The following is a 16,485-nucleotide window of genomic DNA, read 5'->3' on the forward strand; positions in this document are numbered from 1 at the left end:
TTAAGAGTGCTTTAGTTATGCCTATTAGAAGTCCCTCCTCTTTTCCCATTTCCCCTCCCGCTCTTTTACTGCAGCTGGTGGGAGAGAGCCCCTGCTGGCCTTTGAGTGTGTGTGCGTCTGCCATCCTGTGTGTGTGCCTCTTCTGCCCCCTCACCACCTACTGAGCTGTCCATTATCTGGGGGGGCCCTGATGTGGCGCCCGGGGAGAAGCTACACAGCCTCTGCAGGCAGGGCTGAGGGACAACGGGGCTCGCTGGGGCCCGAGGCTAGGGTCCGACCATGTGATGGATGGAGACGTTAGTCAAAGTCCGGCTTAGGCCGAAAGTGCATCCCTAGAAGAGTAACGCGGATGCAGACACAGGGGAAATAATCCGGTAAAAGACAAACATGGTGCTGTAAACACACACATACGATGAAGGGATGACGCAGACAAAGGAAGAGCCGTGACCTTTTTTCCCACGATCACCCAAAAGAAAAACACAATTCTACAAGAAAATAGGTTCACAAAGGATAAAAGCTTAGCAGAGAAAGAACAGACTTTATTCAGCCTTAAACTACGGTTAGAGAAGTATGTGATGTCATGACTGTTATCAGCTGAGATGCTGGCGCCGAGACGGCCAAGTCCCCGTCGGGTAAGCAACGACCAAATCTGTGGCTAATCTGATTGCTTTTCAAACAAATGCATGCGCTTTGTGAAATTTCTTACCTTTTTAATGCAAAAAAAAAAAGCACCAGCAGAACATTTGATTGAGTTAGATAGAAGTGATTTGTTTAAGCGTACTCAGGCCTGCGGATGAGGTGGGCACGCGGGCTGGAGGTGCATCAATCTTAAGCAAAAACACGACGTTAATATATGCTTTTGCGTATGCCTTTTAGATGGTGTTTGCAGGGTTTCACTCAAAATGACTGATATTAAATTAAAAGTGCAATCAGCCTGAGAAGAAAAAACAGGTAAGAGGATACCAGAAGAACAAACACTGACATTAATATATTGCTGCGGCCATATTGAAGCACTGCAACCGAAAAAAAAGAGAAAAATTGCAATTCAAGCACAGAGAAGATACATTAGCTTGCAAAAAAAATAATTAAATTTAGCAAATGTGGGTCGAACCTTCATACTGGGGCCTCAACTCCGATAACTGAACTAGAATAAGAAAGCAGAGGATTTGTAACAGCACAAATTATATAGTGGGACATATGGAGGGTGTGAGTGCAACCATAGATGCTCTCACATCATATCACACACTTCGTGTGGCTGTGGAGTTACCCCAAGGGCATGTTCTGTGTGGGGGTCACAGTTCAACGAGGCCTGGCTTGTTTAAAAGCTGGAAATGGAGATGGGGGTGGGAGGGTTTGTGTGGGGGGATGTTCGCCTCAGGGTGTGTGTGCTCGCAAACGCACCAGCGGAGCTGAGTCAACGACAGGTGCCCGTTTGGTGGGGGATGAAGCAGATGAACGAGTGATCAATCTCAGATGAGTTCAGCCTGAAATCAGCTGTTCACATGTAAGAAGGCTTTAAGGATGTAAACGCTGAAAGGAAACTTTACAGACTATGGTCTGAAACTTTCCTGAAGGAGAATTAGCTCACTACTCCCTAATTACTGACCTCAGCAACAAGCGTTCAGATCACCATTTCCAATGAAAATCTATGTTAACGCACATCTATGTGCATTTCAGGCTTCCTCATTTAAAACTCTTGTGTTCTCGCATTGTGAACGCAAGTTTTCGAGTCTTTTTTCGGGCTCTACGTATAGCCATTGAATGCGTGATGAAAGTTAAACCAAGCGGAAATTTGACCAATCAGAGACTTAGATTTGGTAGTGACGTATGGATGGCATTCTCTGTGATTCACAACAGCGCCAATCATTTGAAAACTGATCATGGAGGAGAAATGATTTATTGCGGTTTGTGCCCAGCTGGAATTCTATGACACCAAGCCTTTTATATATTGGAACAGAGCTGCGAAAGAAAAAGCCGGGAGCAAGGTTTGCAATATTTGCACCAAGGTTCTTCCAACTGTAGGTGCATGTGCTAGTATAGGCTAGTGACAGTCCAGCCATTTACTACACGTGTCACATGGCTGATGTAAACATAGCATTAAAGTCCTATAAAGGGCGTTTGGCATTTTCTCTGAGTGTCTGAATCTACAATTATGTCTGAATTCACTCACTACCTCCCCTAACCCCTAAAAGACTAGGATGATTTATAAACATTTAATTTACATACTATTTTATTCAAATTACAAAGTGGTCAAATGCAATGCATTGTGTATTCATCAATCTAGTGAAAAACAATACACACTGGTTTTAGGCAGAGACTTCTAGGATATTTCCAATGCACTGGGATTTAGAATTGTAAATTCCGAGACGCAGAAAAAATTGCAAACACCGTATATAGTGCACTAAGTAGTGAGAAGAAAAGTGTACAGTTTCAAAGTCCAGTGCCCTGTATGTTTTCCAGAAGTATATGCAAAAAAAAAACAGTGTGCATTGATCGTCACTAGAATGGCAAAATTGTCGTAAAATAAAACAAAAAAAACAAACCAATGTACTTTTATTTTTATATATCATGCAAGTTTTCACCATCAGAACTCAGTGGATTCATAAATAGATTATATAAAAGGTTCATGTTTGGTTTTCACTTTGGCAAATGGGTGACATCAAATTTGGTGTTTAAAAAAAAAAAATGAAATGTAGTCAACAAATACTAATAAAATTCATATATGAAACTCCTGAAGGGTCAGCAAAAAATATTAGAATGTTCAAAGAACTTCTAAAGGGTATTTTACTCAAATGTGTTTCATTTTCTTTCTTGCTCCTTACCTTTAATTACAAATCTGTCACTAAAAGAGGAAAAACTGCCAAAATACTGAATCGATTCCACTCAGATTCACAACTTCACAATTCCATTTGATTTACGCTTCAATTAGATTAAATATTGATTTCCTTTTTTCAAATCTCCTTTCAAAGCTTATTTAGTCTGGTAATAAACAACACCTTTCACATTAGTAGTGATACAAACTAAACAAACTTGAAGCAAAATGAAAAATTGTTGAAATGAAAGTGAACTTTTTTGTACCTAAAAATGACCGGGGGGGGGGGGGGGGGGGGGGGGTTAAGAATGAATACTGAACTTTTAGTCAACATCAATTTGATAAAAAATATTCATTTTTTTAAACCCAACCCAAATCGCTATATAATTTGAAACCAAATAAAACCTCAATAATTAACATAAAAGGACAGAGTTTGGTCTAAATCAACAGAAGCTTTGTTCTTTTTTTCTCCACAACAGCAACAATAGCTAAAGAGTTTTGCTGCTGATGAAGTCAAGTAAAGCACATCAGTGGTTTTACATTTTCCTCTGGAATTTGGGAAAAATCCATCCGTTTGTTAAAATGCTAAGCAGTTATTGAACCCCTGTGAAGGCAGGAGCACCGACTGACCATCAGAAGGTCGTCGTTTCTGCACTTTGAGGTGTGTAGGCAGCGTTCAGACTTATGCTGAGCAGCTGAAGATGACTCTGTGTGGTGGTGGTGGTAGGGGAGGGCCTTCGACCTACCCGCCTCCAGAAGCATTCGGACTGCGAGAGCGTCATCCGCCAGGGTCGCGTAGTGAAGCGCGGTGCAGCCTCGAAATCCAGCCCTGCTGCTGAGTCTGCTGCTGAACTCGTCCTCTCTGGACACCAGGACTGGAGGATGGAAGAGGACAGAAGAAGATTGGAGTTCTTAGATAACCCCAAAGATGTGGGAGAAGATGATGTTTGGATCCACTTTTTCACATCATACAAAAGACTGAAAGAGTATACTTGAATTAAAAAAAAATTGGGAAACGGGTTTTCCCTTTTGAAAAACAAATCCTGCTGACAGAAATGTCTGCAGTAAGTCAAGTAAGGGATAATGCCCTTCCAGGCGTCTATCATCAGAAATTATTGCCTGACACTGAGACGAGAACCGGTTGCTTCCTCAAATGTCCTTATTCAGGCTATGTTCACTTACAAAAGAAATAAATATTAAATATGATATTAGTACTTTAATATTGGAATTTTCAATGTTTCCATTATTTTTCATAATTTGATACACTGTGGGATGCAATGTCATGGTAACGGTGGCATGTCGCTCTATTGCAGCTGTTGTAGGAGGACTAACCACTAGTATATAAGCTTAACGTCATGTTAAATGATTCAAAAGATCATTTTATAAGAAAAGTTCATCTCTCATCTCTTGTTTTTGTCCAGAGGATGAAGCAAAAGTTTGTTTCAAAGATTCAAAGTCTACAAGTATTGCAAGAAATATGGACATTAAGGCCATGTGACAGGAATTTCTTTTTTGTGTCCATTTTCACTTTATAATGAACACTCTGCAGCCAATCAGTCTACCAATGATAAATGTTTAGCCTTTAATGTAATTGTAGGGTTGTCCTCATGAATACATTCCTATTCAGACACTTTCAAGTCATCCTGTTTCAAAAAAGGTGTTAATTTTTCTCCATTTTATCTCATTCTTCCAACATGATACGACTCGCACAAGATTCTTATTTGGGTCTCTCTTCACATTAATGAAGATCCTCCATCATTCCCTCCTTACTCCTTTTTCATAAGAACACTCCTCTCGTGCCTCTCCTCTATCATTCATTTTCATTTTTCTGCATCCTTCCTCTCCTCCTTTGTGTCCATAAGTTCCATCATCACATGCAGCCTCTCCATCCCTCCGCCTTACCCACAGCTTTGTCTCATCCATTTCCTGACTTCCTCTCCTCTCCCTCCCTCATCATCATCATCATCCCTGCCATTTCCTTCAGCCCCTAAACATATACTGCTTCTTCCTACTCCTCCGTCTTTAATATTCTTTTCATCCTTATTCTTTCAGAGCCTTTCCTTTTTTCCTTCTACTGCGCTTCATCCGTCTTCTCCTCCCTCCATTCATCCCACTCTTCCTCCATCTCTCCGGTCGTCTCCCTCTCTGCAGTGTGTGTGTGTGTTTGTGTGTGTGTGTGAAGCACAGGGTGGGATAATCACAGCTAACCCAATAAAGCGTCGCACAGACCACCCCAGCCCATCCATCAGAGTGCATCTGGGAAACGCTTCCCCACGCTGCGCCGGCCCCACGTGGACCCAAACCTGACAGCCATATAAATGTCTGCAATATACATATCCCATATAAATATGTCTGCAGAAACCTAACACAGACTGGAGGGTGGTTGTGGTGGTGGTTAGGAGGGTGGGGCGAATAAGTGTACCATCACGCATGCATTTGCTCCGAAGAAAAACATAAAAAATACATTAGTCGTCCCAGAAAATAAATAAAAGAGAAAAATACTCCAAGAGTCAAACATGTGCATGAATGTAAATGTTTATGCAAATGCTCGTCTCTTATGATGCTCGCAGGTTTACTTGTGTAATAAAGCAAACTCGAGCGGTGCTGCAAGGAGCCCGCTTTGTTCTCTCACCTTCCAGCGAGTGGATGCCTTTTTCCCGCGAGGTGTCATAAACGTTGTTGAACTCGTCTCCTGCATTCGGGTTGGCGCCCGCCTCCAGTAGAACTTTAACCACGCTGAGGAGACAAACACATCTTAGGAGTCACACGGTTCTGCAAATAACCTGGAATTTCACTTGAAATGACAATCAAATATCGTGTACGAAAATAAAGGTTTGATGTGATAAGTTTGATCAGTTTTTCTGTTAAATCCTAAAAATTCATTCCTGGAAGTGATGAGGCTCACATTAGAAACAACTGGAACTTTTTCCTCATCTTTATTTTCTGGGAAAATATCTGGGCACTCTTGTTCCTTTCCCATTAAAAACTTTTGTTCTTCTTAATGCTTTTAGCAGCACATTTTCGTGGACATATTGCACCCGTCCTAATTTCTAAAATAGTAAAAATACTTTCACTGTTTTACTGCAGACGCTGTTAAACTTCAGAGTTGCAATAAGGCCCCTAAAGACTGCATTTATGTAAATGTGCCAGACTGCAAAAACCCCTTGTCCGAGTTTGGTTCTGGAAAAAGAGCAAACGTTGGAGCTGGAACTCGGAGGAGACGTCAAACGTAACCTTGACCCTCCACCAAGTTTCTCACGTCCTAAAAGCCTGAAAGCAAACACGGAGTCCCCCGACTGACCATGACACTTCCACCTGACTCCCTTCCATCTGTTGTGCGCCTTTATGGTGGACACACTTCAACGGCTCCCTCAGTCTCGTAACGCGCACATACGTGCTTGGCGGAGGGGGCAAGGGTCGGGCCCGTATCCACCAACACTGTGGAAGTGGGGGGTCTGGGAGAGAAAAACGAGTATTTGTGTGCAGCTTCTCATTGGAGCGTACCGCCTTTTTAGAGCGAACCTCGGCAACATCACTCACTGTGACCCCACGGACATTCCAGGTAGCGTCTCTGTGTCTACAGAACCACACGCTTCACGGTTCCCACCGCGAGCGGTGAGGACACGCACCAAAAAAGCCATCGTGTCTGCAGAGCGGCCATTGGCCAAAACTTGAACCCTGCCGGCGCAGCACTGCCGTCATTAAACCTGGGACCACCAAATGCAGGCCAGGACAGAGTGATGGATCGCTGCAGGCTAAACAGCTAAGGCAGAGACCAGAGAGAGCTTCAGTGCAGGAAAAATGATCATCTGTGGGAGGATGAGGTGGGCTGTTTTTAGAGCAAGTCCAGCGATAACAGAGAACGGGCCTTTAGGTTACAAACTTATCCCAACCGACTGGAATATGGCAGCAGGATTTGTTTCACTTTTATGTAGAAAAAAGGGGAACTATGTGCACAACTTAAACAGCCATGAAAAACATGTAAAAAAAAAAACAACAAAAAATGTAGTAATCCAAGAATGGTTATGACAAATAAAATTACAGAATAACAGCCGTTTATTTCTCTACTGAAGAGGTACTTCCTGTTTGGAACACCAGGGGGATGGGTCACTAAGTCCAGTTCTCATATACAGTCAATGTTTAGAACCTAAGACTACACAAATAATAGCTGAATCTTTTCCCACATTCCTAAGGTTGTGGCTCTAGGTCCAACTAGACCTGTTACTTCTTTAAGGATTGGTTTGGAACGAAATGTTCAGGAAAAAGACAAACGAGTTCAGAGAAGATTACATTAAGTTGGTGATGGAGCTACTGGATGGTAGAGAGAGAAACTTTGTGCTTCATATGTTCTACTAATGGAAAAAGATAAACATTATAAGCATGATGTGTTATTCTTGATGACATGGCCTTTAATATGTCTTAACCTCCTGACAACCACCCATGCAAATGTGTCCTCTGTAGGACATGTCTCAACCTGAATATCTCCCACTACAGCATACGACTGAACAAACTCCTTTTGGTATCTAGAAAACATTTGGGGCTTTTCCATAATATCTAATGTCAAGGGGTGGGGCTCTGGGAATTGTGGTTTTTGTGAATTAAAAAGATTTTGAATGAACATTGTTTTCTCTGGTACACAGGAGGTTAAGATAGAACTAAGATAAAGCTCCATCCTGCTGCAACTGTGCAGCAGCTGCAACAACAGAAAGCTCATGAAGGTCTCAGAAACCTCCCGGCGCCGTCATGGGACAACCTGCTCCTGAGGGACACCAAGGCAGAGAACTTCTGGCCAGGCCTTTGTGTCTGACCTTGGTGAAGAAGCAGAAAAGGTCCATTAGGGGGTCCCCCCTTTTGTTACTGTATCACTAAACGCCAGAGGGGGTCGGGGTGTCGTGGCTCACAAAAGGCTCTCACCCTTGCAAGAAGTTGTCTGAACACCCTGATGCTGATCTTCTGAAACCTATACAGATGTGGGAGAGGCTGGGCAGGATGTGAGGATGCTCTGAAAGGAGTTACGGGCGAAAGAAACGCAAACAAGTGACGGATAAAGAAAACGTCGCAAAGGAGGAAGGGATGAAAGGATGGAGGAGGAGCTAAAAAAGATGAAAGAGATGGAGATTTAATTATGCAGGACAACAGGAAAACTAACACAGTTTAAAAAACACTGTATAGTTTTGCTAATTAACTGACAAGTGACTAATTTTATTTGGGAGGAGAGCTTTGACACTAATTTGGGGTCACGCTGAGGTTTATCAGGTTAAACCTCAATTTTTAAGGACTGAGAAGTTAAAGACTTCCAAGGAACTTCTAGCATGGACAGAAACATTGTTAGAAAATGTCAAAGTGCTGTCAGAGCTCAAAGAGTAAAGAAGCTGCTTTGTGGAGACACATGTGAATTATCTTTCCTGATTTATTTTCTCATATGCGTCTTGATTTCTACTCATAAACTGGTTTGATCATGATGACAGAAGGTCCCAGTTGTATCAAGACTGAAGCCAAGTTTAAAGGCTCCCTGGCTCTAGAGGAAAAGTCTAAACCTCTATCTTCAGCAGCTTTAAATAATTTTTCCATCTTCTCCAAAGCAGAACGAGGTGGTCCTCAGGTTCATGTTTGCTCACATATTTAGATTTTTTATGATGTTTTGCTGAGCTGCTGTTGGTCTCCTATCTGGCCTTGAAGGGAAAACAAGATCAGCTGTCTGGACACCTGAGACTCACCATCCATGTTTTTGACCCGGTCCAGGTCCTGGACCTGATTTAACCCCAACATTTTTCACTTTAATGTCTCAACCCAATCCTTTTTTGGTTGATTGTAAAAGTGTTCCCAGGGGCCTTTAAATAGGATTATTTTGGTTTTAGCCCAAATCCAAAAACCTGTGTTGTTTGCTACGACATAGTTTCTGCAGGGCAGCAGTAGTTCATCAGACATTTGTCTCTGAGTTGTGGGCAGGTCTGTTGGTGTAGAGAACCCCCCCCCCCCCTCCCCCTTCACCATCACCCATAAGTGAGAGCTTGGAGCACGGAGCTTGTGGCCTGCCCAGCATATTTCCTACGTCACAATTAAGCTCTTTTTCAAAAGTTCTTTTGTCGGCTCCTGATTTGCAACAATTTGGATAAAGAAATACTCAGAAATACAACTTTGAGCTTAATCTTCCTAATAGATGTCATCCAGCATCTGAAAAATGCTACAAGAACATGTTCAAAACACCATTTTCATCAGAGTGGGTCTTTGAGCCAGAATCCTCTGCAGATCCTCCAAGGATCGTCTAGTTTCATGAACCAGTTGGTTTCACATGACGCTGCTCTCACTGAACCCCCCCCCCCAAAAGCAAATTCATCCTTCAACCCCACTCCCACCCTGCGGCCTCAGGTTGGACCATGCGTCTCACTTGGCTGGGCGGTCATTGAATGCAGCACAGAAGACATGGATGGAGCGATGGAGATGGGTATTGTGTGCTAAAGAGTGCAAACAGAGGGCCCTCCCCATTCAACCCCACATCAAAACTAAGTAAACCCCCCCACCCCCCCGTGCGAGCTTTATGTTGGAGCCACGCCTCAACAGTCAGAGCAACTTCCACCTTCACTGAGAATCCGCTCCAACTGCAAACATGGGGGGAAATACCGAAAAAATGGGTTAATAAGAGCCGACCTGACGTTCCAGCTCCAGGCCAGAGCTTGTTTATGAGCGATGCTCGCTGTGTTTTCACTTAACGCCTGCAAATAAAGTTGTGTGCAGCTGAGTAATAGGCTGTTGGCTTCTGAGATATTTGGTAAAAACTCCCCTCGTCTCCTGGCTTGTGCGGGGCTTTCTGAGTGGACGCGGTTGTGTGTTTATGTGAGTGAAACAGTGAGTGATGTGTGCGAAGCTGCGCTCGGTCCTCCCCGCAGCACTGACGGCTCACTGGGGGGTTGGAAGACGGGATTAAACACAGAGGAGTGTCTGTCTTGCTGAGTTATAGCACTCATAACACAAACACACATACACACAGGATGCTGCGCTGACGCAAAAATAAAAGCACTCCTGCAATTACATTTGTATAGAAAAGCACTCCATAAACAAATTCACGCCGTTAAACGCAAAACACGACTTTCATCAGTCTGCGACAAAAGATGTTTGCATAAACATAAGCAGCAGCTAACAGACAACGGCTATTTTAAAGTTCCGCTCCGATCAGTTTTTGATGTTTTTTTCAAAGCATCCTCAGTGGTCTTTTAATTATAATTGTGTTGTTTTCAGCCAAAATCAACAAACCTGTGTCGTTTTCTAGGACATAGTTTCTGCAGAGCAACCGGAGTTCATTCGAATTTTGCCTCCCAGTTGTGGGTGGGACTGTTGGTGCAGAGCAACCCCGTTCCCCCTTCCTGTCACCCATAACGTGCTTTCCTGCTTGCTTAAAGAATGATTCAAACACCAACGACACCATTTTCATTAGTCGGTTTTTAAACCATCAAAAAAAACTAATTTAAATTAATTTTCTCGACAACTATCAAGGATAAGCTCAAAGTTTTCACAAAAATTAAAAATGTTGTGATATTAAGTGTAGTAAATATACAAATCTGCCTACTTTAGTCAAGATAAAAGAAAAGATGGGTCATATCTACAGTGTCTGTCTCATGTTTCAGCTCTCAATGGGACAGATGTGCATTTTCTCTGATCTGTTTTGAAAGAGAAGACGCCACAGAGTTATGAAGAACTAACTCCGATTTAAAAGCATCTCTTTTAAAGTCGTGGTCAGATTTCATGCGAGGCTTTGTCTTCACCAAACAAGAAAAGAAAAAAAGGAGAAGGCGAGCCCTTATGCAGGCAGAAAAGGCCTTCAAATTGGATTTGGCCCGGCCTTAACCTCAGCCCTCTGCGTTGTGTGTGTTCTTTGGGCCAGCAGGCTAATTGAATTTGTTGGACGGAGACATGGGGGTTCGGCTGAACGCCGTCTGTCGGTCGGAGTTGCGCTTCTAAAGATGTACTGTGGCCATGCAGCAGGGAGGGCACGCGTTCACACGGACAGCTGCATGGCCCCACGCCGCATGCACCTCCGAGAAAACAACACTCTGAAAGCAGACGATCCGTTTCCAAACCTGTGCTGCCGGTTCATAGCAGCCACCATGAGAGCCGTCCAGCCGAGACGGTGGCGATGGTTTGGATCCACGCCCTCCTTCAAGAGCCTAGAGAGAAAACAATAAACAAGTCCTCATGTAATAATAATAATACTGATAATATAGCAATGTTTCAGGATATGCTATGATATTTTACAGGTTTTACCTTTACCGTTTACCAACATTTCCTTTTTTTTTAAATTTACCTTTAAAACTGTTTTTGTGACAAGGCCTCATTTCCAGTACAGCCCTAGCTTCTTTTTTTAAAACATAGGTTTTCATGATTTTACATATTATTTCCACAATAAACCTGAAATGGTTTGAGGAGAAAATGTTGTTGTTGTTTTTTTACTGCAAAAAAATCAAAAACTGAAATAAAACATTTTTTATGTCGTTAAAAAATATGAAAAGTGTAAAAACATGGAGAAATGTATAAATAAATGAAACTTCCTAGGATTTATTCTAAGGAGTTTCACAAATACAGTACAACATAATCCCCTATTTAGACTTGAAAACTTGGAACAGAAAGAAGAAAATGTCTTCTATAATCTGTTCATTTTACATCAGCACAAATGTGACATTAATAACAGAAACAACAAATCTTTCAAAACTGTACATTTCTACATTTCCAGTTCAGGTTATTGTGAAATGTTGTGGATGTCGTATGCACAGTGTTTGTAACATTTTACAGATTTTAAGGGGAGGCAATTATTATTAGGCAGGTATTAGGGTGACAGACACACCTCATTCTGTGTTTTCCATGCTCCTGTACCTGACCGTGTACCTCGTCTCTGGTTTGTCTCTACTCTACCATACATTTACTGGTACGAAGCCCATTGAGACGACTGTTGTTGGGAATTTGGGCTAAACAAATAAAATTGAATTGAATTGAATTGAATTTGCCACATAACAGTCTAACTGTGTTCAGTGTGTTTTACTTTTTGGGGCCAAAATCAGAAAAATCTAAAATTAAAACATTTTCAATGTGTCAACAATTTCAACATTCTGTGGAAATAAAAAGCTGTTTTTTTTCCAGTAAGTCATTCCAAGTTCATCATTCAAACAGCCATGACTACATGAGGTTGTTTAATAGACCAGCAGCACCACCTGGTCACAGCGCCTTTAGGTTGGTAGTAGACAGCCAGATGTTGCAGGTGAACTTGTGAGTCTCAAAGTGTCATCAGTAGACTTACATCAAGACACAGAACTACTGGCAGAGTTTGTGACAGACCCCTGAGTGGAGCCGTGCAAATGACCAGTACCTAAGGACCTCTGCACACAGACATGGTTTAGCAAACGCCACACAGCTGCAGGCCCGTTTACCAGATGTGAAGGATGCGAGTTTCCTCACTAACTATTGACAACTGGCTCCACCGCTTTGACTTGAACACCAGACGACTGTTGCAGGTGACTCCACTGACACCAAGACAGTGCCGTGAACGTTTGCAGTACAAGACCATGTGACCTGGACAATGCAGGAATGGTCTATAGCCTCCTGTTCGCTGATGTGTGTTGGGTCAGTAGTGCAACAGTGCAACAGTCTGGGCAGACATCACTTAAAAACTGATTGGTTATTGTAGATGGTCCAGTCACTGCAGGTTCTTACCTCAGAGACATCTTAGAACCATCATCCTCCCCAATTCCACCAGCACACCCCTAACTTTCTGTTCATGGACTAAAATGCTCCATACAGGGTGCCAGAATTGTCACAGTTGGACTTCAGGAAGTGGGAGTGTCTCAAATGGTTTGATCAGCAATGACCCCAGACCTAAACCTCATAGAGCACATCTGGAACCAGCTGAAGCAGAGACTGGATGACGGTACCCCAAGTGATCTAGCAGAACTGCATGTAGCACTTGTGGAACGCGTTGCCTCAGAATGACATCATGAGGCTAGTGAGGAGCATGAGACGTCCCCTTCAAGCTGTCATTGAGGGAAATAGAGGATTTATTTGGTATTGATACAGTCTAGTTTGGTTATTTGGGGGTTTCTGTCCTAATTTTGGGGGTAATTAATATCAAAATTGTGTTTTTTTTCCATTCACATAGTTGTGCCAAAGAGAACTTTTACGTATTTCATTAAAATTCAGACCAGATAGGGAAAGCTCTCATGTAAATGACAAAATCCCTAACTTGTTGCAAGTATTTTTCTGGAAAGTCGGCACTGTTGTCGGTGCAGAGCAGGTGTGTTTTCTGCCATGGCGCCGTCTCTGACAGGATCCTTCTGTCGACTATTGAGCGGTGCGAGCCGGCAACCAGCGTGTTTACAGTCAACACGGAGGCCTCTGTCACGTCTGCTCCTGTTGCCCCCCCCGTCTGAAGGTGTGCAGGGATGGGGCAGACGCTCCACCCGTACAGCTGCTGGAGCTCAGCAGCTCTTTCAGCTTTCAAACACACCACACTGGAAAGACAAACCTGCGTTTCTATGTTTATGTAAACAAACTCTATGAGTAAAAGTGTCAGCGCATTACTATAGCTGGGATTTGAAGAATGCACTGAGTGAGACGTTTGCATTGTGGACCTCTGACTGAATGAATCCTGATATGGAAACCAAAGCACTTAACACATCTGTGAGCAGATGACTGCATCCCTGCACCATCTGCTGTGTGTGAACAGGTAACCCAAGCCTGCACACAAAGAAACACAACCGAGCTCCAACACACTCAGGTGACACCCCAGGAGAAAGCTTCACAGATCACCATGTTAAGGCTGGGTTCAAAAACCCTAAATAAATCCAGATCCAGACCATCTTCACCTAAAAAATGCTCAATAGTTTCATCAAATCCATCAGATGATTTTCCTTTTGCTCTGCTCCAAAGGTTCCACCACAATTTAGAGGTGAATTTCTAACGACCTCCTGCCGCTCTACAGAAACTATGTCCAAGAAAAGTCGTTTTTGTTTTGGCTAAAAATGCCACAGTAATAATCAAAAGACCACTGGGAAAACTTTTACAATAGATCACAAGATAGTCGAAGTGGGACTTTTAGACATTTCTGATCTTAACCCATAAGAACACAGACCCATTTTTTCTTAAAAAATAAAAATTATGTGTATTTGACCACAAACCAGGTGGACCACAGGATCCATTTCTGATATTTTTCTGTTACACTGATGTCACCATGGGTACTCATGAGTTAAGGACTCACTTTTCTATGATTGTTTTTGCAGCATCCGAATCTGAACTCCTTAAGTCATAAAAACGGCATTAATTTAAGAACACAAAAGAAATCAAACAGGAAATGATCCAAATGATCAGAGGCTGGACCATGAAAAATGAGCAGAACATCAAGGCATCTAAAATCTAAAGAAAACTGCCATTCTTCACTATGATGCAGCAGCTTACACTTTTTACTACTACTTTCAAATTTACTGCAATATAATTCTTAAAATTCCATCCCAACTCTAAATAATTTCTACTTTTTATGCATTTTTGTTATCTTATGTAAGATACGCGTCTTCTGTGCCTGAACTTTGACTTTGACAGTTTTAAACATTTTTTTTTTTAATTCAAATAGACTGAAATCATTTCCCATTATACTAAATACCCCCAGATCAAACAGCTATTCTTACAATGCCTTCCCTCTCATTTCTGTTTTCTACCTTTGATTACGAGAAACTCTGTTAAGTCAAACATTGGGTTTGGTTCAGGCCTTCTGCAGTTACAGTAATACTTTTATATTCAGTCATCAAATTGATGAATAACTAATGTTTTACGTTTAACATTGAGATTAAACTCAGAACTGGAGTCTAATTTTCTTTGTTAGTTTGAGAGAATAAAAAAAACTGGTCAAAAATAAAGCAAACTGTCTGCAGCCACATGTGGCCCTCTTGTGCCACCTGGTGGTTACAAATGAAATTACAAGAGGCCTTTCCTAACATATGGACTCTGACCATTTGGCAAATTAGATTTGTGACCATAGAAATGAAATCAGATAGTCCCTGCACTGGAAGATGGAGCACAAACCAAACCATCTGCGGCTCCTTCATTTGTACTACATGTCATTGAAATACCAAAGGGTTTTGTTTGAGCTTGTGTTGATTATTTGAAAGCATGGATGGTGACTGAATGGCAATTTCCAAGGGGGAAAAAAAAAAATCAAAATTTTTAGTAGGAAAATAATCAGTTCTGATTTTAAACCTTAAAAAATGGCTTTTATAGTGAAACGCCTATACAGGAAGTCAAAATGAATATGGGGCTACATGCTGGTTAATTATAATGCCATTATTTAAAAATGTATGCAGAAACAATAAAACACTGACTGGACTGTGTGTGTAGTGTACATAGTAAATAAAAATGTAGATTCTGTTAGATCAGGGGAGTCGTACCTGATTACATCCTCTGAATTATTGGTCCTTGCTCCCTCAAGAAGGGCGTCACCTTTAGAAAAAATATATAAAAACAGTAAAATTTGAAAACGTTTTTTTATCTGTGCTTTTTAACATTAAATGAAAATGTTTATAAACTTACTATGACTTTGGTCAATTTCATTCCACTTAAGTATTATTATTAAAATGGTTAATAAAGTTATTATAAAGCTTACCTTTGTTATCAGAATCTTTCCTCAAGCAAAAGGCCAGAGCTGCAGCAGAAAGAGCCCCAGCAGAGGCCAATCCTGCCCCGCCGCCTGCTCTTTTGCCCCCATCCCCTTCATTCCGCCCGCTCTCCTCCCAGTACTGGTTACTATTGCGCCCTCTGGTGGCCAGAGCCGCCCAGGAACTGCGCCGGATCTCGAGATTCGACAGCCACCTAGGGGCGAGGTGGTGGTACTGCACCAACGGCTTCACACAGGCACCCGCCGTTTCATCGGCCAAAAGGCCCCTCCTGGACACCCGTGAGGTGGACACGATGGGGTTGCGGTTGCTCTCCGCTTGCGTCTCGCGGATGCCGTGGTTCGCGCCGCCCTTGACGCTCGTCTGGAGCACGCGACTGCAAGGTGATAGGCTGCGCGACCTTCGCGCTATTAGCCTGCTGGGGACGGATGATAACATGGTGATAAAACCCCACGAGGGAAGAAAATACCTCCCGGTCTGGTGGCAAGTCCGGAGCGGAAATGACACAAGCGCAAGCTGCCACGAGGGGAATTGAACTCGGATCTCAAGGTGTAGGACGGTTAGTTTACAATCAGGGGACGAAAACAAACGCTTCTCCTCATCCTAGCGTGGATGTCACTCGAATGTGAAATGCATTCTGGGAAATGTAGTATATTATGTAAGCTTGCGCACGTTTCTATGACGACACACCCCAAATACACACTGTTGAATAAAATAAACACAACATCCACATTACAGTTTTTATTTAAATATGCAACAATCAAAATTTTATGATGGATTATATGGGCCACCATAAAAGAAAAAAAAAACGTTTAAATGACAACACATTTGTTTTGTTTTCAACCTAAAAACAAAAACAAGTTGAAATTTTAGAAGAACAAAGACATGCAATTATAGGAAATTTAATTGTACAATTATGGAAAAATAAAACATTTACTAGCATAAAACCCCCAAATTTAAGCTTCCTAAAGTTGTAATTTTACAAAGAAAAATATATTTTGTCGAAAACGAAATGTTAATAGCTTTTAA

The 16,485-nt window shown here is 42.1% G+C and overlaps 1 protein-coding gene across 1 annotated transcript in view; it reads right to left on the bottom strand.

Moving 5' to 3' along the window:
• Nucleotides 1-16,100, bottom strand: part of clpb (ClpB homolog, mitochondrial AAA ATPase chaperonin) — a 37,669-nt gene extending 21,569 nt beyond the window's left edge. Inside the window, exons 1-5 of the mRNA XM_004075755.4 lie at nucleotides 15,447-16,100; nucleotides 15,232-15,283; nucleotides 10,888-10,974; nucleotides 5,445-5,548; nucleotides 3,559-3,687 (exon numbers count right to left, since the gene is read on the bottom strand). Coding sequence (XP_004075803.1) covers nucleotides 3,559-3,687; nucleotides 5,445-5,548; nucleotides 10,888-10,974; nucleotides 15,232-15,283; nucleotides 15,447-15,894 — 820 coding nt within the window. The 5' untranslated portion in view covers nucleotides 15,895-16,100. The remainder of the gene's footprint in view (nucleotides 1-3,558; nucleotides 3,688-5,444; nucleotides 5,549-10,887; nucleotides 10,975-15,231; nucleotides 15,284-15,446) is intronic.
• Nucleotides 16,101-16,485: the final 385 nt, after the last annotated feature.

Source organism: Oryzias latipes, chromosome 13 (assembly GCF_002234675.1).
Source record: "Oryzias latipes chromosome 13, ASM223467v1".
Taxonomy (NCBI): domain Eukaryota; kingdom Metazoa; phylum Chordata; class Actinopteri; order Beloniformes; family Adrianichthyidae; genus Oryzias; species Oryzias latipes.